Genomic DNA, 22,009 nt, shown 5'->3' with positions numbered 1-22,009 from the left:
CCAAGAAGCTTTTGGGGTAGGTGATTAATTTTGCCGGCAAAGTCTGGACGTTTTATCAAGGATGGTATGAATGGCTAATGACCCAGCCCTGGTGATATAAGCGAGTGATCGGAAGAGCCTGGGACAGGATGATCGCAAACCCAAGGCAGGGCTAATCTGGGCTCCAGAGTGAGTTCAAGGTCAACCTGAAGAACTTGGTGTGTTGCTTCATCAGAGATTGGAGGAAGTTGGGCGTTATGGTGTACACCTTTAATTCCAACACTTGGGAGGCAGAGGCAAAGAGATCTCTGTGAGTTCTAGGCCAGTCAGGGCTACACAGAGATTCCATCTTAAATAAATAACACACACAGACACACACACACACACACACACACTTCCTAAGCAGCCAAAATTAATTTCGTGATATAGCAGAAATATAATGGTTCCAGAAGCTCTAAGTGTTGATAGGACCATGTTCTTGAGCCCCTTGCAACATTAGCTTGCAGCCAAACATCCTTGACATTCCTTAGCTTGGATATATCACTCTAATCTCTGTCTCCAGACAGACTGCTTCTGCTCCTGAATGCTGGAATTAAAGGCATGTGCCATGCCACCACTTCCTGGCTCACTGCCTCCATCTTTAGGTGGGATTTCGACTTTCCTGTAAGCATTCTCATGACTTCACTTACCAGGACCATTGTTCCAAATAGTGTCTCATTTACTCTCAGGTTCCGGAGATCTTAGGACTCCAGGATATCTTTTGAAGAACAAAATTCAACCTATATCTAATATATGTTCATAAAAGCCTTTTGTTTGGGGATCTTTTTTTTTTTTTAGCGAAGGGGATGTGCATTTCTGTGTGTGCTCACGTGTGTGTGGGTACACATGTATGTGTAAATGCATGTGCATATGTGTGCATGTGGAGACAGAGGTCACCATGGCTGGTGGCATTTTGTTTGTTTGTTTGTTTTTCCGAGACAGGGTTTCTGTGTGTAGCCCTGGCTGTCCTAGAACTCACTTTGTAGACCAGGCTGTCCTGGAACTCAGAGATCCACTTGCCTCTGCCTCCCGAGTGCTGGGATTAAAGGCATGCGCCACCACGCCCGGCGGCTGGTGGTATTTTAAGGGAGAGTGTGGAGCCTGCTCTCTATTTAACATAACTGGAGCCATTTTGTATCCAGTCTCCATTTTGTTCATAAGTTAAAATTAAGTTCAGGTTCTCAGGCTCCACTTCCCAGAAGAAATTATCCATAGCTGACACTGGAGACTGCTACTCAGCCAAAAAGTTAGGGTTCACCTCTACTCTATTATCTCAATGTATTGCGCCCCCCATCCTCTCTTACTTCACCTAAGACCAATAAGTTAGCTGTATGGTTAGCCAAAAATGTTATGCCTCTTCACTTCCTGACTTTTCCTATAAAACGCCTGCCCTGAGGCCTGGCTGATACACTTAGGCTCTGGGTCTTTTTGGTGGTCCTGATTGATGAGTCTGGGGTATGCGTTCAATAAGTTCTTAACTGAGGTTGATGTGGGTTTCATGTGGCAATTCTTGAACCCCAACACAGGGTAGCCCTGCCTTAAGTAGCTCTGGCTATCCTGGAACTTAAGTGCATAGACCAGCCCGACCTCAAACTCCTAGAGACCTGCCTGCCTCTGCCTTTGCTCTCTCTGTCTCCTCTACCTCCCATGTACTAGGATGAAAGATACCAATATGCTAGCTTTGTTGCTCTTAGTTTTGTTCCTTTGATTTTGTTTTGGGGGGTTGTGATGGTTTGTATATCCTTGGACCAGGGGAGTGGCACCATCTGAAGGTGTGGCCTTGTTGGAATAGGTGTGACCTGGTTGGAATGGGTGTGTCACTGTGGGTGTGGGTATAAGATCCTCACCCTAGCCGGGCGTGGTGGCGCACGCCTTTAATCCCAGCACTTGGGAGGCAGAGGCAGGCCGATTTCTGAACTCGAGGCCAGCCTGGTCTACAAAGTGAGCTCCAGGACAGCCAGGGCTATACAGAGAAACCCTGTCTCGAAAAAAACCAAAAAAAAAAAAAAAAGAAAAGATCCTCACCCTAGTTGCGTGGAAGTCAGTCTTCCACTAGCTGCCTTTGGATGAAAACATAGAACTCTCAGCTCCTCCTGCGCCATGCCTACCTGGATACTGCCATGCTCCCACCTTGATAATGGACTGAACCTCTGAACCTGTAAGCCAGTCCCAATTAAATGTTGTGTTTTATAAGACTTGCCTTGGTCATGGTGTCTGTTCACAGCAGTAAAACCCTAACTAAGACAGGGTTGTTCAGTTTTGGTTTTTTTTTTTTTTTGAGACAGTGTTTCTCTGTGTAGCCCTGGGTATCCTGGAATTCACTCTGTAGACCAGGCTGACTTCAAACTCTGAGATCCACCTGCCTCTGCCCTGCAAGTGCAGAGATCAGAGGCATCATCTGGCTTCTGCTGTTGCTTTTTTTTTTTAAGATTTATTTTATTATCATATATATACACTGTATACTGTTCAGACACACCAGAAGAGGGTGTCAGATCTCATTACAGATGGTTGTGAGCCACCACGTGGTTGCTGGGATTTGAACTCAGGAACTTCGGAAGGGCAGTCAGTGCTCTTAACCACTGAGCCATCTCACCAGCCCCCTGCTGTTGCTTTTAATTTCGTTTCCTTATGCATGTTTATATGGGTGTATTCGTGTGTGTGAATGTGTGCCCCAACGTGAGGACAGTTTGCAGGAGTTAGTCTCTCTGCTCCATGTGGGTTCTGGAGATTTAACTCGGGGGCATCAGGCTTGATGGCAAGTGCCTTTACCCACTGAGCCATCACCTTGCTTTTGCTTTTGGTTTGAGACAGGGGCTCTCACAGGGACATCCCTCTCCAGGGTCTAGCCCAGTAAGTGTAGTCCTCTTCTTTCATTAAGGAAATGTCTCTTTGCAACAAAGGAAGACCATGTTAGAAAAACACAACCTATCAAAATGGAGAGCTGAGAAGAGCAATCTCCATGGATATATTTACAATATAAGCCCTGCATCTAAGGCTTGGAGATTGTCTTAGTTTACTTACTATTGCTATGGTGAAAGAGCAGGACCAGAAGCAAGCTGGGGAGGAAAGGGTTCATTAGGCTTAAACACCCCACATTGCAGTCCTTCACTGAAGCAAGTCAGGGCAGGAACTCATGCAAGGCTGGAACACAAGGCAGGAGCTGGTACAGGGGTCACCAAGGGAGGAGAGCTGCTGGCTGGCTTGCTCCCCATGGTTTTCTCAGCTTGATTTCTTATAGAACCCAGGACCATTAGTAACATTAACCACACTTAGCGCGGTGTAGTTACATAATTAGGACTATATATGTGTGTACATATACATACATGTGTGCATATAACAATAATTAATTTTTTCAAAGGCCATGAATTTTAAAGAGTGCAGGGGTGGGGTGTCCTGAGGTGGGTAGATGGAGAAAAGGGCAGGGGGAACAGATGTAATTATACACGAGTCTCAAAACGTAAGAATATTATTTATTTATTTATTTATTTATTTATTTATTTATTTTAAAAATAAGTACACTGTAGCTGTCTTCAGACACTCCAGAAGAGGGCGTCAGATCTTGTTACAAATGGTTGTGAGCCACCATGTGGTTGCTGGGATTTGAACTCCGGACCTTTGGAAGAGCAGTCGGGTGCTCTTACCTACTGAGCCATCTCACCAGCCCGTAAGAATATTTTTTAAGATACCAAACTCAACAGTTATTATAAAGGGGAAAGAAGTAACAGCATGGGGGCTGGAGAGATTGCTCAGCGATTAAGAGCACTGACTGCTCTTCCAAAGGTCCTGAGTTCAAATCCCAGCAACCACATGGTGGCTCACAACCATCCATGATGAGATCTGATGCCCTCTTCTGGGGTATCTGAAAACAGCTACAGTGTACTTACATATATTAAATAAATAAATCTTTAAAAAAAAAAAAAAAGAAGTAACAGCATGAGCTACCAGTAAGACAAGGACTCCCTTGGTCCAGTCTGGCCCTGAGCTTGCAATGGAGCTGAGGTGGCCCAGGAACTTCTGATCCTCCTGTCTCCACTTTCTCAGAGTGCAGGGATTACAAGCAGGCACTACCACTCCTCAACTTTTTTATTTGTTTGCTTTTCCAAGACAGGGCTTCTCTGTGTAACAGTCCTAGCGCGCTCTCTCTCTCTCTCTCTCTCTCTCTCTCTCTGTAGACCAGGCTGGCCTCCCATTCACAGAGATCCACCAGCCTCTGTCCCAGGTACTGGGATTAAAGGTGGGTTCCATCTCATGCTCTTTTCTTTTCTTTTTTTTTTTTTTTTTTAATGAAATGCTGGGATTTACAAACCAGGGTTTTGTGAATTCTAGGTATGCATTCAACCAAGCTACATCAGCAACCAGAAAACACCTTTTGAAAGACATGACAGCATGAGTCCCAGAACAGCACAGCATCATGTCCTGGTGGTAGCCCAGTGGGAAGGACATTCCTGCACAGCTGCCAGGGAAGTCCCCTTCAGGACTTTCCCATCTGTACCAGGCTCTAGGTATAGTCTGATGGCTCCATTTTCCCTCCTAGACATTTGTGAAGCCTTTTTCAGACATAACCCTATTGTGGCATCTACCAACACAAAAGCCAGAAATGACCCACTTCATGGGTCTCTGATAGCCATTTGGAAAGGACTGCCCACAGACTGGCCAGTCCTGGTGGGAAGTTAAGGTACAGTCACTGACAGCAGGTGGTGGCTTCATGCTAAGGGCTCACTCTTGGAAGTGGGAGGGCTCTATTTCAGGGGGAGGGAATGTAAAGAGGCCCAGTGAAGAGGCTGGGCATGATGGCACACACCTGCAATCCAAGCACTCCAGGGGAAGGGACAGAGTATTGCAACAAGTTGGGAATCCAAGGATAGCATGGTCTACACAGCAAGGGATACATATCGAGACCTTGTCTCAAATTAAAAAAAAAAAAAAAAGCAAATGGTACAATGATGCCAGCAGTTAAAAAAAAAAAAAATGAGATAGAAGCTAGCACATAAAAAAAAAAAAAAAAACTAGCACATGACTCCTGAGATTCTGAACCAAGGCCATACCAGCGCAACAGAGACTCATTCACTATTTGAGAAACAGGTGTAATGTGTTCCTGATCCCTGGTAGAGATCAGTTATTCAACCATAGGACACCAAGCAACCGTGAATACACAGTCACTTGCCTTTATGGGCTGAGTTCTGTCAGGCTTGCTGAGCATGAAATATTTTGAAACTTTAGACTAGCTGGGCGTTGGTGGCACATACCTTTAATCCCAGCACTTGGGAACCAGGGGCAGGCAGATCTCTGAGTTCAAGGCCAGCCTGGTCTCCAGAGCCAGTCCTAGGACAGAAAAGGCTACACAAAGGCACTGTCTCAAAAAACCAAAAAAATAAAACATTAAGTTTGGACTAGAAAGGCCTTTGAGAGGCTGATGAGATGGCTCAGCACTTAAGAGCACTGACTGCTCTTCCCAAGGTCCTGAGTTTAATTCCCAGCAACCACATGATGGCTCACAACCATCTGTACAGCTACAGTGTTCTCATATACATAAAATAAATCTTTTTTTTTTTAATTAATTAATTAATTTATTTATTTATTTATTTATTTTTTGTTTTTTTGAGACAGGGTTTCTCTGTATAGCCCTGGCTGTCCTGGAGCTCACTTTGTAGACCAGGCTGGCCTCGAACTCAGAAATCCGCCTGCCTCTGCCTCCCAAGTGCTGGGATTAAAGGCATGCGCCACCACGCCCGGCAAATCTTTTTTTTAAAAGGCCATCAAGTGTCCTAACAGAAGTCAAGGAACCACTCTAGCCGGAGGATCCTGGAAAGTAACTGCAGACAGTGGACGTCCAGCTCATAAATTTCAGAGGGAAACAAGGTCTCTATGAGAAACGGCCATTTGTCTCTCTTGCCTTCTTGCTCTGTCCTCTCATCCCGCTCCCCCTCTCTTCCCATTCCTCTCCTCCCTCTCTCCACATGCTCATGACCGATGTCTACTCCTCTGCTCTGCCTGTCTCTACTACCCTCTCAACTCCTCTCCCCATGCCCTGAATACACTCTATACTATTAAAAAATGTATAACAAATAAAAGAAAAAATAGCATGTGTTATTTTGGCAAAGAATCTGGCTGCCTTTTGCCAATATCCTAAAACTCACTTGAGGCAAATTAAAAAGTAGTGGAGAGGTTGATGAAGAGATGCCTCAACAGTTAAGAGCACTTGTCACTCTTAGAGAAGACCTGGGTTCAAGTCCCAACACCCACATGGCAGCTTAAAACAGTCCCTAATTCCAGTTCCAGGGGAATCCAACGCCCTCTCCTAATCTCCACAGGCACCGGGTAGAGACATAAATGCAAGCAAAACATTCATATACATAAAATGAATATTTTAAATACTCCTTACATAACTAACTCATTTCGTTGGAGGAACTCTCAAGACAGCATAGTGTGGCATGGCTATTACTAATCACTCTAATGGGGCGATACAATGGAAAAACAGAAAAGCAAAAGATAGGGCAGAAAGAAATGGAAAACGGGGGCTGAAGGGATAAGAACACTGACTGCTCTTCCAGAGGTCCTGAGTTCAATTCCAGCAACCACACGGTGACTCACAACCATCTGTAATGGGATCTGATGCTGTCTTCTGGTGTGTCTGAAGACAGCTGCAGTGCACTCTTATAAATAAAATAGATAAATCTTAAAAAAAAAAGAAAGGAGCTGGTGATATGGCTCAGTGGTTAAGAGCACTGTCTGCTCTTCCAGAGGTCCTGAGTTCAATTCCCAGCAACCACATGGTGGCTCACAACCATCTGGGATCTGGGATCTGGTGCCCTCTTCTGACTTGTAGGCATACATGCAGACAAAAAGATATATACATAATAAATAAATCTTTTTAAAAAAAAGAAAGAAAGAAATGGAAAATGGATAGCGTGGAGAGGAAGCAAGCACTAGGAAGCTTAAGACTGTAGACGAGTTTAAGCTGTTTCTAGGACTCACAAGGCTTTCCTAAAACCTATTTCCTTATCTGAAGGAGAGATTCACTTTGAGTTCAAAGTACAGGCTACACCTTTAGTGTGACACACACTTTTATTTAATGGGTAAATGGTAAAATATTACAGAAACGAATAAAACATTTCCTAAGTAGACTATTCTTTAAGAACAAATCTGAATCTTCCTAGCATCCTCAAGTCTCTGATAGCATAAATTACCCAAATTAAATAAGGCTTCTGGCTTATTCATAGTTACATTACTTTTAGTGTGGTGGTTTGGATGAGAACAAATTCCAGGGGCTCATATGTTCCAACATGTGGTCCTCAGTTGGTGGAACTGTTTGGCAATTATTAGGAGGTATGCCCTCTTTAGAGGAGGTAACTGGGAGGCCAGCTTTGAGGTTTTTTAAAACCTCTCACCATTTCCAGTTAGATCTCTCTGCCTAGTAACTGGCTGTCTCACGATGTGAGCTCTAAGCGACTGCTCTAACATCAGGCCTTCCTGCCGCCCTGCTCCCTGCCAAGACTGCCGTGAACAATCTCTGAAACTAACGCTCCACTGTAAGCCCCACGAGAACTCTTGTCTAAGCTGCCTTGGTCACTCATGGTGCCATCACAGCCAAGAGAGAAGTAACCAAGACATTTAGGGAAATGATTTATCTCATGTGAAGTTTTTGGTGCTGAGTGAGCTTTGCGATCTGATGAAAAGCCTTGCCACAGGCATTACATTTATAAGGCCTCTCTCCTGTGTGAATCCGCTGGTGGATAATCAGGTACGAACGCCACCTGAAGACCTTATCGCAGTCGTCACACTGGTACAACTTTTTTACAGTGTGCACTTTTTTATGGTTCAAAACGGTGGGACTTTCAGGGGTGTCCCCAAATTCATGGCCCCCCTGGGCTCTAGTGTGTATTCTCTGGTGTTCAATAAGGTATGAGCTCCGGCTGAAGGCCTTTCCACACTCATTACACTCATAGGGCTTTACTCTAACATGAATTATCTGGTGTTGGAAAAGGGTTGAGTTTTGACGGAAGGTCTTCCCACACTCGTTACACGTATAAGGTCTCTCCCCGGTGTGAGTCCTCTGATGGCTGGTGAGCTGTGTGCTCATGCTGAAGGCTTTGCCACACTGGCTGCATTTATATGGCTTCTCTCCCTTATGGATCCTCTGGTGGTAAATGAGGCTGGAGCTCTGGGTAAAAGCTCTCCCACAGTCATCACACACGTAAGGCTTCTCTCCCGTGTGGATTCGCTGATGCTGAATAAGGTGTGAGCTCTGGACGAAGCGCTTGCCACATTCGTCACATTTAAAGGGCTTTTCTCCGGTGTGAGTTCTCTGGTGGCGAATCAGTCGTGAGGTACAGCCAAAGGCTTTCGAGCACTTGTTGCACTGGTAAGGTTTCTCTCCAGAATGGACCACCTGGTGCTGATTCAGGCGAGAGAGCCACCTGAAAGCTTTGCCACACTGCTCACACTTAAATGGCTTCTCTTCAGTGGTATTTCCCTGACAGGCAATAAGGCTTGGGCTCTCTGAGGCTCTCGGCATTTGAGATTTCTCCGCTGTATGCATCATCTTCTGATGCTGGGCTAGAGTTGCTCTCTGGCAGAAGGCCTTGCCACACTCCTGGCAGGAGTAGGGCCTCTCTCCAGTGTGCGTCCTCCGGTGTCTGCTGAGCTGTGAGCGCTGGCAGAAGGCTTTCCCGCACTCTTGACAAATGAAGGGCCTCTCTCCGGTGTGGATTCTCTGATGATGGACAAGGCTTGAGCTCTGACCAAAGGTTTTCCCACACTCCTCACATCGGTAAGGCTTCTCTCCAGTATGAATTCTTTGATGCTGAACCAGCTTTGCGCTCAGGTGGAAACCTTTCCCGCACTCGGCACATTTAAATGGCCTCTCTCCGGTGTGGATCCTCTGATGCTGAGTGAGTACCGAGGCCAGGACGAAGCGCTTCCCACACTGGTCACATTTAAACGGCTTTTCTCCGGTGTGAGCTCTCTGATGGCGAATCAGTCGCGAGCTAGAAGCGAAGACTTTTGTACACTTATTGCACTGATAAGATTTCTCTCCAGTGTGGCTCAGTTTGTGCTGATTCAGGCGAGAGCGCCACCTGAAAGCTTTGCCACACTCTTCACATGGGTAACGGTTCTCTCCGGTAGGAACGCTTTGACGCCGAATCAGTTTTGAGCTCAGGTGGTCTCTCTGGTCATCAGGCCGATAACCCACATCGGTGGCCTGCAGCTCCTTACGTTCTTGGACAGCATCCTTTGTGGAGTTCTTGGGCATCACGGCCTCGCTATTCAAACGGTGCTTCTGGAAAAGTGAGCCACTCACGCTTAGCCCAAGGCTTCTTGGGCAATTCTCTGACCAGACCTTAGAATCCAAATTGTCTCCAAAGCCAGGAATCTGCCTTTGGAGGAGGCTCGTGTACTCACAGGTCTGCTTGCGATCAGTTCTAATAGCGGAGTCTGAAATAAACACAAAGTAAAAAAAAAAAATGTTCCTTACATCTGAGGTCTGCAAAAGGGCAGAGCTGGCCAGGGATGTGGGGAACAGCCCAAGTGCAAAGTATAGCAAGGAGATACAAAGGGAAATCCTCACAATTTAGTTCACTGGACAGCGTTGATATGCTTATGCCTACAGGACAGAGTGCTGAGCGCTCCAAGTCCTAAAAGGGCCCACCCTATCGGGCACCGAGGAATACTCTACAGTGTGCAAAATGAGGCAGGACAGAGCAAGCCAGAGGACAGAATGTCAGTCTAGAATTCGTCAGAGGACACCCCACCTCCCAAGCATGCTATCAGACAAGTAAGGACAAAAGGGGGTGTGACCAAAATACAGGAATGAGATCGAGGCTGAAGAAGAAAGAGGTGGTATGTCTTAGCAGGATGGCCCAGAGCAGAAGAGGGTGCTCAACCTGTCCGTGGCTGTCCTCCAAGGCAGGCTTCTTGGAGACGGACCCAAACCGCAAACCCATGCCAGGCAAACCTTGCTGCTATAGGTGTGACGGTTAGTTTTTACTGACAGACTGGCACCATCGAGGGAAACCTCAGCAACTCCAGATCAGTTTGTGAGACTGTCTTGATTGACGACTGATTATGGAAATGGGCAGCGTCACTACTGGGCACCTGCGTCTGGGCTGTATAAGCAAGCAAGCTCAACCCCAGCTAGCCAGTAACAGAGTAACAGAATGACAGAGTGACAGTGTTCCTCCACTGTTTGTGCGCCATCTTCCACGCTGACTTCCCACATCGACAGCTTACTACCTAGAAATGTGAACAGAAATAAACTCTTTCCTTCCTAAGTGGTTTTTATTCAGAATTTTTGTTTTGTTTTTTCGAGACAGGGTTTCTCTGTGTAGCCCTGGCTGTCCTGGAACTCACTTTGTAGACCAGGCTGGCCTCGAACTCAGAAATCCACCTGCCTCTGCCTCCCGAGTGCTGGGATTAAAGGTGTGCGCCACCACCGCCTGGCCAGGATTTTTTTTTTTAAAGATTTATTTATTATTATTATACGTTAAGTTCAGTATAGCTGACATCAGACGCACCAGAAGAGGGCATTAGATCTCATTATGGGTGGTTGTGAGCCACCATGTGGTTGCTGGGATTTGAACTCAGGACCTTTGAAAGAGCAGTCAGTGCGCTTACCCGCTGAGCCATCTCTCCAGCCCACTCAGAATGTTTTACCATGTGCCACAATAAGGTTAGAGTGGCTATACCCAATAGTTCACATTGACTTCTTCCCTGGGGCAAGTTCATGCAAGGGTCTTAGTGCCCAGAACCCTCAAGAGGCCTTCATGACATCTACTTCCCTTCTAAACTCTTCAAATCCACACAGGCTACCTGGCTGTCCCAATCCCACAGGCCAGATTTCTCTATGACCATTAAGTACATGACGCATAGCTGCCAAATGGACCAGTGTTTTGTGTCCTTGTCTTTTTGTTGGACAGCCTTCCCAGAGGTGGCCACACACCTGTCTGTGGTTCTTTCTAGGGCTGGCCTCCTCTGCAATGTCCCTCAGACACCCAGCCTGGTGACCAGGGCTCACCCCCGCCTCCCACTGTCTCAAAGATCTCACCTCAGCTCCTTCTTATTCAGACCATCTCCGTGACAAGGCCTGCGCCTCACCTGTCTGGCAAATCCTTGGTGCCTCTGTCCCCTCTGCTCCCTGTAGATCAAGGACCCACGGCTCTTGTCCTTGCTCCAGCCGGGAGATCAATTCCGGCTTAAAGACCAGGAATCCTGCTGTGTGAGAAAAGGAAATGCTGGAAACATGTCCTGGAGCCAGCCACCCTCCTAGTTTCCAGCCATGAAGGACAGGAGCTGCTGGATATAGAGCCTATATATACCTAGGGACGGTGATGAGGGATAAGACACTGGGTATACAGGAGTCCCTTCTCTCCAGCTTCTTGACTAGACAGAAAGGGGCAGCCAGACTTCCATAACCTTCAGGGAACACTATCATCACAGAACAGGCTGCTTCTACTTGGGGTGCAAAACGGAGCAAGGAAGCTTAGGCCCAGGCCAGCACCATGCTCTGCAAAGCCATGTGTTCTCTTCTCCCAGTTCAAAAGGCAAGGAAACTCCAAGAGGTAGGAGTAGCCAAGATACACAACATATGCCTTTCACCTCAACACTCAGGAGGCAGAGGCAGGTAGATCTCTATTGAGTTCAAGGACAGACTGGTCTACAGAGTTCCAGGACAGCCAAGGCTATACAGAGAAACCCTGTCTCGTAACAACAAAGCAAAACAAACAAACAAACAGCAAACAAAATAGTAATGAAATGAATGAAGCAGATTCACATTACAAGTCGTGATCCCAAACTCCCTTTATGGCCAGTTCCTAAAAGTGGAGCAGGCATAACCCAATCAGGGATCAACGAAGCAGGGCTGGAGACGGCTCAACAGTTAAGAGCACTCATCCCTCTTCTAGTAGACACTTCCCAATGCCGGCATGGCAACTCTCAACTGTACATAACTCCAGTTTCAGCAGACACACAGACATACATCCAGGAAAAACACCCATACACATTGAAAAAACCAGAAAAGTTCACAGAGCCCTAAGCTTGAAGATTACGGCAGGCTTCTCAAAACATGGTAAGAGAGGCAGCCAAGTGTACAAGACCCAGCAGTCATGTCTAACCTGCATCCTACAAGCCACAGGCAGACAAAGACAGTTAGGAATGTGGCCCAACACAAAACCATGAACTAATTTAACATGTGAGTTGTCTTTTTGTTTTGGTAATTCAATTGTAAGGCTCATGAATGGGAACCTTGGAAAGGATATGTCACAATATCAAAAGGTTAAACACACAGTACAAGAACAGGCTCAAGCTTTCCGTACAGACAGGGGCCCACATTCATCAGGAAACAAACATCCTTGGGTCAAGCCAGGCCAGAAGTTGTGGACCCATCAAAGAGCATACAACAAAACAGCATAGCTCAGAGGACAGTAACCACAAAAGGGCAATTCAGAGGCGATCAGCTATTTGGAAAATAAACAATGAATCATTAAGTGATAACTACGTTTTTTCTTTTCTTTTTGGTTTTTCAAGATAGGGTCTCTCTGTGTAGCCCTGGCTGTCCTAGAACTCACTCTGTAGACCAGGCTGGCCTCAAACTCAGAAATCCGCCTACCTCTGCCTCCCAAGTGCTGGGATTAAAGGCGTGCACCACCACTGCCAGGCAGTAACTACTTTTATTATGAGTCAAAATCTATACAATGTAGCTATAGCAATAAAGCTAAAATTTTACATTTTAAAATACATTTACTATAAACAAGAAGCCAGGCACGGTGGCTCATGCCTTTCATCCCTTATACCTGGGTGGTGGAGGGAGATGACTCTCTGTGATTTCAAAGCAGTCTACATAGTGATTTCCAGGGCAGGGTTACATAGTAAGACCCTGTCTCAAATTAACTAAAAAGTCCCATCAAGCTGAAGAAGCTCTGAATACAAAACCACAAATCTGTATCAATAAGAACAAAGGGCTGGTGAGATGGCTCAGTGGGTAAGAGCACTGACTGCTCTTCCAGAGGTCCTGAGTTCAAATCCCAGCAACCACATGGTGGCTCACAACCATCCGTAATGAGATCTGATGCCCTCTTCTGGTGTGTCTGAAGTCAGCTACAGTGTACTTATGTATAATAATAAATAAATCTTTGGAAAAAAAAAAAGAACAAAAACAGTCAAAGTGGGCAAGAAAAAAGAGGAACAAAGACACAACAGGACCAGTGGGTTGGTAGTGTCTCGGTTGGCACAGTGCTTGCCAAGCACGCACACAATCCCGAGTTGAATTCCTAGCATCATCACAGAAATTGGGCATTGTGGCCCAGAGATGTAAACGAAGCAGTTGGGAGGTGTAGGCAAGAGTCAGTCTCAAGTTCAAGTCATTCTAAGCTATGGTGTGAGTCAAAGGTACAGAGAGGTCAGCTTGGGATTCAGGAGACCACCTTGGAAGGCATGGGCAGGTGGGTTTCTCAGCTCAAGGACAGCCTGGTTTACAGAGGACAGCTAAGGCTACACAGAGAAACTGTGCTTGGGAAGAAAAAACAAAACAAAACAAAACAAACAAACAAACAACAAAAAGTAAAACCAAGGGGGAAATCTGTGAAAAGATGATGAAAGTCCTTTAGCAGAGCCCACTAAGGTCATCATAAAAAGACAATTTGAGACATAAAAAGTTAATTTGAGACAGGGTCTTACTTCTTGTTTATATGCTGATAAAAAAATAATAAATTAGGGCTGGAGAAATGACTCAACTGGAAAGAGCACTGACTGCTCTTCTGAAGGTCCTGAGTTCAAATCCCAACAACCACATGGTGGCTCACAACCATTTGTAACAAGATCTGATACCCTCTTCTGGTGCGTCTGAAGACAGCTTCAGTGTACTTACATATTAATAAATAAATCTTTTAAATAAATAAATAAATAAATGAATTAATTAAAAAATCTAGGGGCTGGAGAGATGCCCATAACCTCTTGTGCTGTGTCTGAAGAAAGTGACAGTGTACTCACACACATTAGACAGATAAGTAAATAAATACCTAACCAGGCATGGCACACACCTTTATTACCCAGCCCTCGGGAGGCAGAGGTAAGTATATTTCTGTTGGTGTTTGGCCAGCCTGGTCTACATATTGAAACCCTGTCTCAAAAAATAAAACGGACAAAATCTGAATACTCTAGTGGGCAGAAAGTAACTAACTCAGTAAAGCACAGAAGCTGAGCAGACGATCAAACGCTGAGAAAATGCAAATGAGGGCAAGGTCAAGACTGGGCAGCAGAGTGAGATTGGTGTCTCAAAAAGAATAAAATGTTCAGCCACTTGGTGTTGAAACTCATTTATTATAGAAGCAGAAACAGTAGGGAAAGACCAGCAGAGCTCCTTATGAAACTCAGTAGCTGGGCGTGATGGTGCACGCCTTTAATCCCAGCACTCGAGAGGCAGAGGCAGGTGGATTTCTGAGTTCCAGGCCAGCCTGGTCTACAGAGTGAGTTCCAGGACAGCCAGGACTACACAGAGAAACCCTGTCTCGAAAAACCAAAGAAAGAAAGAAAGAAAGAAAGAAAGAAAGAAAGAAAGAAAGAAAGAAAGAAAGAAAGAGAGAGAGAGAGAGAGAGAGAGAGAGAGAGAGAGGGAGAGGGAGGGAGGGAGGGAAAGAGAGAGAGAGAGAGAGAGAGAGAGAGAGAGAGAGAGAAAGAGAGAAAGAAACTGGGTATTTTGCTAAGGAACCACTGGCAGTCCCACTCACAGGTACAGAGTAACTGTATATACAATGTAATACAGACAAAGAGGTATGGTCTGTCACTGCAAGCCACACAAAAGACATGGCTGCTAAATACTAGGCAAGAAAGCTTAGGCATTTGCCACACCACCTCCAATAGGATCTGTGTGACAAGTTCCACAGACTGAAGCGATTGACCTCAAAAGGGGAAAGGCCTCCTGGAACCACTTGTGAAACTCTTCACTGGAGAAGCCGTAGTTCTCATGGCAATCTCTCTGTTCTGTTTCCTCTGATTCCTTTTCTTATTTACATGTTCCTGGTAGCCTAGGCCAAGATCTTAAGCGGTAATAATGGGTAAGAAACCATCCCTAGAGATGGGGCCACTAACATGACCTTATCCCCATGGAAACCAACGCTTTACTTTCTAAATCATTTACAAAACTATTATGATAAAAAATTTCCCAACAATAAAATTTCATATGGCTACAATGTGTCATCGGAGGTGGATTTTGGTATATGGTAAAGAAAGCCTTAATTAGAAAAAATTAAAGTAGTTTAAATTTATACATTGATGATTATAAAAAAATCAGGCATTAGATGTTAAATAATAACTGACCATGGGGCTGGCAAGTTAGTTCAGAGGTTAAGAGCACTGACCGTTAAAGATTAACCTGCTCCTGGAAACACGCCACTAGTCTTTGACAGCCCCCACTTAATACATCTTTTTGAATTGTTATATTTTGATGATTTATAGTGATGTCACCTGTTCTGTTTGTGATTCACTGAATACATAGTTTCAGAGTTGTAATGCTTGGATGATTTTTGTGCTTTACTGTGCCAAATGATTTTTGTTGGTATCTGTGATTGTTTCATTGGATACAGTTTCTAAGAGATGTAATGTGGTTTTTTTTTAATGTATAAAATCCCCTGCTTGAGAGCTGCAGAATGCACTCAGATTGACACTGCCTCTGTGCTTGTCTGTTTGTCACCACTGAATCCTTACCCACTAGCTTCAAGGACCCTCATTCCAGGGACCCCATACCCGACTGGGGTGGTCCGTGGCAGGCATTGACCTCACAAAAGGTAAAATCTCAAAGAAGAAAATCATTACCCTTCCTGGTTGTCTGTGGGATGATTGAGCAAACGGAACACCCTCCATGTGTTTTGTTTATTAGAGTGACATGGGTTAAACCAGATGTGCATTTAAGATGGCTCTTGCAACGTATGGAGTAAGTTTAAGTTGTTGGTGCTATCATTAGTAGTATCCCATGTTAAAATTCTAAGGGTGGGGGTGGGGGCTGGAGAGATGGCTCAGCAGTTAAAAGCACTGACTGCTCTTCCAGAGTTCCTGAGTTCAATTCCCAGCAACCACATGGTAGCTCACAACCATCTGTAATGGGATATCAGATACCTTCTTCTGGTATGTCTGAAGATAGCTACAGTAATAAGTAAAATAAATATATCTTTTCCTTAAAAAAAAAAAAGTAACCAAAAAAAAAAAAAAAAAAAAAAAAAAAGGATGTGGTGGCGCATGCCTTTAATCCCAGCACTTGGGAGGCAGAGGCAGGCAGGTTTCTGAGTTTGAAGACAGTCTGGGCTACATACAGAGTCAGTTCCAAGGCAGCCAGGGCTATACAGAGAAACCCTGTCCCGAACACCCCTTCCCCCCCCCCCCCCCCCGCAAAATAGGGCAAAATAAAGTGTGTATGTATGTGTGTATATATATATATATATATATATATATGTGTGTGTGTATGACGATCAAACACTGAGAAAATGCAAATGAGGGCAAGGTCAAGACTGGGCAGCAGAGTGAGATTGGTGTCTCAAAAAGAATAAAATGTTCAGCCACTTGGTGTTGAAACTCATTTATTATAGAAGCAGCAACTGCAGGGAAAGACCAGCAGAGCTCCTTATGAAACTCAGTAGCTGGGTTTATATGGGTTTACATATGTATATGTATGTGTATGTATATGTATATGTATATATATATATATATATATATATTTATATATATATATGTGTGTGTGTGTGTGTAAAATAAAATATATATAAAAATTCTAAGGTGTGTATTTCAGGTGCTGTATTTACAACAGGTCATTTTGGTTCTGGTGAATCTAACACAAGATATATTAAACACCTAAACACCACAAGTCAATTAGTTACAGCAACCACTGAAGAAGAAAGCAAAGGAGCTGCACAGAGACATGATTCTAGAACTCACACAGTAACAACCAGGGACAGGACAGGACAGGAAGGACGCCCGAACCCTCAAAAACCAGTCAGACAAACAAACAAACAAACAAAAGGATCTTAAGTTGTTTTACTTTCTTTGTTGTTGTTGTTTTGGTTTTGATGTTGTTTTCTTTTTTTGTTGTTGTTTTTTTTTTTGTTGTTTTTTTGTTTTTTGAGACAGGGTTTCTCTGTGTAGCCCTGGCTGTCCTGGAACTCACTTTGTAGACCAGGCTGTCCTGGAACTCAGAAATCAGCCTGCCTCTGCCTCAGGAGTGCAGGGATTAAAGGCGTGCACACCATGCCTAGCCTGTTTGGTTTGTCTTCTTGCTTCCTTTTTGCTCTCTGTGGTGCTAGGCACTGACAGCTTTAAATGTGAGGCTCTACCATTGACCTGCATATCCTCCAGCTCTTACTACACCCTACTGACAAAACCTCACAAAACTGGATTTTGCCAGGCTGGATTGGATGAATGGTTACAGGCCTGCTCTAATGCTGAGAGAGGTACCCGGTAAACCAACTACACCCCATCCCTACCTCCCCTCTCCTGATCCACTAGCCCAGGCATCCTCAAGAACCCAGGACACTCTCTCCTGTTGTAGGTACCACCATCATGTGGGGTCAACTCTGAAGGCGACTCAGTAACAGGTGAGATGCACAGCTGCCAGCAAGTAAGACATTCCATTCTACCACAAAGGTGAAGCAAAATACAAAGCTGCCTGCGCTAGAGCAGCCTGCAGGGAAGGTAGCAAGAACAGGAGTCAAGTCTGATGGCAAGGCAGACTGAAAGCATTGACAGAGGTGTCACTGGTTCCAGAACAGGTTTCCCTGGAGATTCCTCACACTAACAAGGATCTTTCTTTTCCTTCCTTCCTTCCTTCCTTCCTTCCTTCCTTCCTTCCCCTCCCTCCCTCCCTCCCTCCCTCCCTCCCTCCCTCTCTCTCTTTCTTTCTTTCTTTCTTGGTTGTTGTTGTTTTGTTTAAGCTATTACTTCAAGTATGGGTTCCAGTTCTCACCTGATAATTTAACAGCATGGGAGAAACCGGTCTGACCGGTTCCCAGAGGTCCACTTACCTAGGGCTCTATCACCTAGGTGATGTGTGTAAAGCCTGGAGCTAGCCTGGCAAACTCAGATTCAAGGTTTAGCCCCCAAGGCCCAAGCAGTTAGCACCACACACACACACACACACACCCACCCCCCCACCCCCCCACCCACCCCCGTCTCTGACACGTGCCCGGGGTTTGGAGCAGACCTGGGGGGTGGGGGGGGAGCCTCACCTAGTCCTGCCACGCTGCTGTGGTTCTCCAGCATCACCTCCTTGTAGAGGGCCCTCTGACCAGAATCCAGACACTGCCACTCCTCTCGAGAGAAGTGCACAGCCACGTCGCCAAAGGTCACCGCCTCCTGTAAGGACACACACCAACATCCCTATAATATGGTATACCTCAAACAGGTATGGTATACCTCCAGCAGGACTGGATCCTTTTGGCTCTTAAACCTTATGAGAAAAGAAGGGACTTAATCCAAAGGAGTGACCTTATGCCCCTCCCCACTGAACAGACACAGCTAAACTCTGGTCTGGGCGGACATTTATTCACCCCCTCAGGGACCAGCCTGGCCAGAGCCACAGTAAGGGTCAAAGCTAGGTATGCGATCAGGCCCAGTGGAAAGGGTAGGATGTGGGGGCTTGACAGGAGTGGAGAGGGAATACAGGCAGCAGCCAGGCTCCCTACCATGAGATCTGGAGGGTGGGATCCGCTTGTCCTGAGTCAGACACCTGTGAGAAATCATAACGAGATCAGAGGTCAGAGGGGAGGAAGCTCCCCAGTTCCCAGGGTGACTGGAGGGGCTCTGTACCCCACTGCTTCTTTACCACCCAAGCCAGACGCACAGACACACCAGACTGGGCAAAGGCTGATATTTGAATATCAGCTCCTGAGCCTTCTTGTCTGTGTTGTGTGGGAGTAAGGGCTGGAGCCATGATGTACAGCTGCGGCAGGTGTGTGTGTGTGTGTGTTGTGTGTGTGTGTGTATAAAACACACCTTTAGTCTCTGAGTTCGAAGCCAGCCTAATCTACAGAATGAGTTCCAGGACAGTTAATGCTACTCAGAGAAATCCTGTCTCGATAAACCAAAAAATAAATGAATGAATGAATGAATAAATAAATAAATGGCTGCCATAGGCCACACATTCAACTGAACAACGAGGGAGACTTCATGGGACATCTAGTAGAAAGGACAACTAAGATCACATCAACAACAGTGCTGAAGTACGGGGGGACTAGTAAAGTGTTTAAATGAGAAACGCTGGTAAAGTTTAAAGGATGCCTTCCCCCAGGGACCTAGGCCAAGCTGGTGGCTGAGGTAGGAAACGCACTTCAGGATCTGAAAATGGGACCAAGTGAGCCAGTGTGTGAGCCAAAGGAGAGAAGATAAGGAAGAGTTAACTGGAGGCAGTAGCAGTCAGGTCCAGGAAAAAGAAAAAAAGGCCTTCAGAAGGAAAACAATCCCTGTTCACCTGTACCTAAATTCCAGAACGAGCTACAGCTGCCCTAAGTCACAAGGATGACGACAAAAAAGGATTCGAGAAGTCCCCTTCTGCTAAACCAAAGCCCTTGGGCCCCTCCTTGCACACACAAACACCCACCTTCAGGTCAAAATGGGAGAGAGGAAGCTACTTTCCCAGGTAGCTTTTGGCCCAGGTATCTGGCCACTGGCTAGACTGGCCAATTAGCAGTGAACACTAGAAAAGAATTCTCCTCTCAGACCCCAGCATTTGGACTACCAATGGGAAATCGCGGTCTCAGATACAGAAGAGCAAATCCTGAGATGCCTTCTGAGTCCGCAGGCGTGACCGACTCCAGGTCATTCAGGTGCAGAAATGAGAGAAGAGATAGTCCCAGAAAGTGATTACTCACGAGGAATGAGGGAGGTTGCACCCAGCCCCAGGCCTGGAGGGAAGCAGCCTTGCTCAGGTTCAACACTGGAGCCCGGGAGCAGGCTAGAAGAGCTGGGATGCTCGGCTATTCTACTCCGCTGGGATCACGTCTTCGGCCAGGCATTCACAACAGCACCGAGCCGCCCACGCCTTCCATCCTTTTGGGGAGTAAAAGCCAAGTGTCCCTTGCCCTAAAAACAAGGAAAGCGACTGCGCCTACTCACCTGCCCCGGCGCGTGGTGGATCCCAACAAGAGAGCCACCGGAAAGGGCTTTGCAAGCTTATCCCACTGTGCCCCACCCGGGCGACTTCCGCTCGCTGGCCAGCGCGCCCCGTTTGTTCTCTAACTCCGCCCCCCGCCAGGTTACAGGGGTGGGGGCGGGGCCAGAAGTTGTCACGGCCCATAAAGGGCTGGGCTAGAGACTGAGAGGCAGGGCCGGGAAGTGTGGCTGAAGGTCACCGAAGGCCAGGCACGACCAGGAGGCGGGGCCAGAGGATGCATTTCTGATGAGAAAGAGCCTACCCAACCACAGTCTCACTACCAACCCCAAAAAGCTTTACCAAAGGCTTTCCCTTACCAAAAATCCCTTTGGGTCCCTGAACCTTAATGATAAGAGTCTTGAGGAGAAGCCGGGTGTGGTGGCGCACACCTTTAATCCCAGCACTCAGGAGGCAGAGGCAGGTGGATTTATGGGTTCGAGGCCAGCCTGGTCTACAAAGTGAGTTCCAGGACAGCCAGGGCTACACAGAGAAACCCTGTCTCAAGAAACCAAAAAAAAAAAAAAAAAAAAAGCTGGGCGGTGGTGGCGTACGCCTTTAATCCCAGCACCTGGGAGGCAGAGGCAGGAGGATTTCTGAGTTTGAGGCCAGCCTGGTCTACAAAGTGAATTCCAGGACAGCCAGGGCTACACAGAGAAACCCTGTCTCGAAAAAACAAACAAACAAACAAAAAAAAGAGTCTTGAGGAGAAAGTACATCTTAACTTCTCAAGAATGCCAGCTACTAGCCGGGCAGTGGTGGCACATGCCTTTGATCCCAGCACTTGGGAGGGAGAGGCAAGCGGATTTCTGAGTTCGAGGCCAGCCTGGTCTACAGAGTGAGTTCCAGGACAGCCAGGGCTACACAGAGAAACCCTGTCTCGAAGAAAAAAAAAAAAAAAAAAGAATGCCAGCTACTGAATAAACCTGATTTTTTTCCTGTCAATTCTCCTTGCCCTAACATGTTCTTCAACTGTCAGAGAGCCTAGGCCTTTAGATTCTAGTAACAAGGAAACACTAGCATAGAGAGAGGGAGGTTGGCAGAACTAAGTGAAGGATGGAGTCACTGGTGATAAAGAAAATGTTTCAAGGAGGATAGAGGGCCTATTGTATCTGCACTACTGAGCGGGTGTGAGGGGAGAGGATATAGTCCTTGGAAAGTGGCAAAGAGGGAGCTATGAGAAAGGAGAGAGTGTGTATGCACATTCACATGCGTGTGTGTGTGTGTGTCTGTGCCTTGAGTGTGTGTATGTTTGTGGTTTGTGCATGTATGTGTAAATGTCTATGCTGTGTATGTGCTATTTGTGTGTGTGTGTGTGTGTGTGTGTGGTATATGTGTATGTGTCTGTGCCGTGTATGTGTGTATGTGTGTGGTATATGTGTATATGTGTGTGCCATGTGTGTATGTGTGTATAATATATGTGTATATGTGTGTGCCATGTATGTGTGTGTGTCTGTGTATGTGTGTATGTGGTGTATGTGTATATGTGTGTGCCGTATGTGTCTGTGTATATGTGTGCTGCCCCTTGATTTAAGTTTTTTTAATCTCCCATCTGAAGGCTTTTGGAGTCACATGATCATTATACTATGTCCAAAGTGAATGAAAAAAAAAAAAGGAAATAAAAAGAAAGGGACCTGTCTGCTCCTAAGGTACAGGTATGGTGGAGGAGAAAGCTTATTGTAGGGAGAGAGCACAGCCAGAGGCAGGAACATCTGGGGGAGTCCAGAGTGGACATGACCCTGAGTCATGTGAGGAGAGAGGAGATGATGGGGGATACCACGGACTAGACTCAGTCGGTCCCTCAACCCACTACTCAGGTGGGCAAGGGGTCAGCAAAAATGACAAACAGACACTGACACAAGGGAATGC

The 22,009-nt window shown here is 46.0% G+C and overlaps 1 protein-coding gene and 1 long non-coding RNA gene across 11 annotated transcripts; one reads left to right on the top strand and one right to left on the bottom strand.

Moving 5' to 3' along the window:
- Positions 1-4,222: 4,222 nt before the first annotated feature.
- Positions 4,223-5,979, top strand: Gm52198. Its single transcript, XR_003951576.1, has 3 exons — positions 4,223-4,252; positions 4,345-4,520; positions 5,771-5,979. It is a non-coding gene; the product is annotated as a predicted gene, 52198 (long non-coding RNA).
- Positions 5,980-7,064: 1,085 nt separating this feature from the next.
- Positions 7,065-20,207, bottom strand: Zfp7 (zinc finger protein 7). Of its 10 annotated transcripts, none has more exons than NM_001358816.1 (5): positions 19,863-20,207; positions 18,678-18,721; positions 18,222-18,348; positions 11,113-11,229; positions 7,065-9,453 (listed from the first exon to the last, which is right to left on the bottom strand). In NM_001358816.1, the coding sequence occupies exons 2-5, from the start codon at positions 18,678-18,680 to the stop codon at positions 7,643-7,645; spliced, it is 2,058 nt and encodes a 685-aa protein (NP_001345745.1). In that variant the 5' UTR covers positions 18,681-18,721; positions 19,863-20,207; the 3' UTR covers positions 7,065-7,642. The 10 variants fall into 10 exon arrangements, with proteins under 10 accessions (NP_001345745.1, NP_001345747.1, NP_666021.2 ...); NM_001358818.1 differs by having other exon boundaries at positions 11,063-11,229; positions 20,107-20,207; NM_145916.3 differs by having other exon boundaries at positions 20,107-20,207.
- Positions 20,208-22,009: the final 1,802 nt, after the last annotated feature.

This window comes from Mus musculus, chromosome 15 (assembly GCF_000001635.26).
Source record: "Mus musculus strain C57BL/6J chromosome 15, GRCm38.p6 C57BL/6J".
Taxonomy (NCBI): domain Eukaryota; kingdom Metazoa; phylum Chordata; class Mammalia; order Rodentia; family Muridae; genus Mus; species Mus musculus.
The sequence above is the reverse complement of the archived record's forward strand: the minus strand, read 5'-3'. Positions and strand labels throughout refer to the sequence as shown.

Excerpts from the sequence above, each read along its gene's own strand:
- Zfp7 (NM_001358816.1), bottom strand. Across the intron at positions 11,230-18,221 it reads CAGCAGCGTGGCAGGACTAG|CAGGATTCCTGGTCTTTAAG; the intron begins GTGAGGCTCCCC and ends TTTCTCACACAG. Across the intron at positions 9,454-11,112 it reads ACCAAGGATTTGCCAGACAG|ACTCCGCTATTAGAACTGAT; the intron begins GTGAGGCGCAGG and ends TGTTTATTTCAG.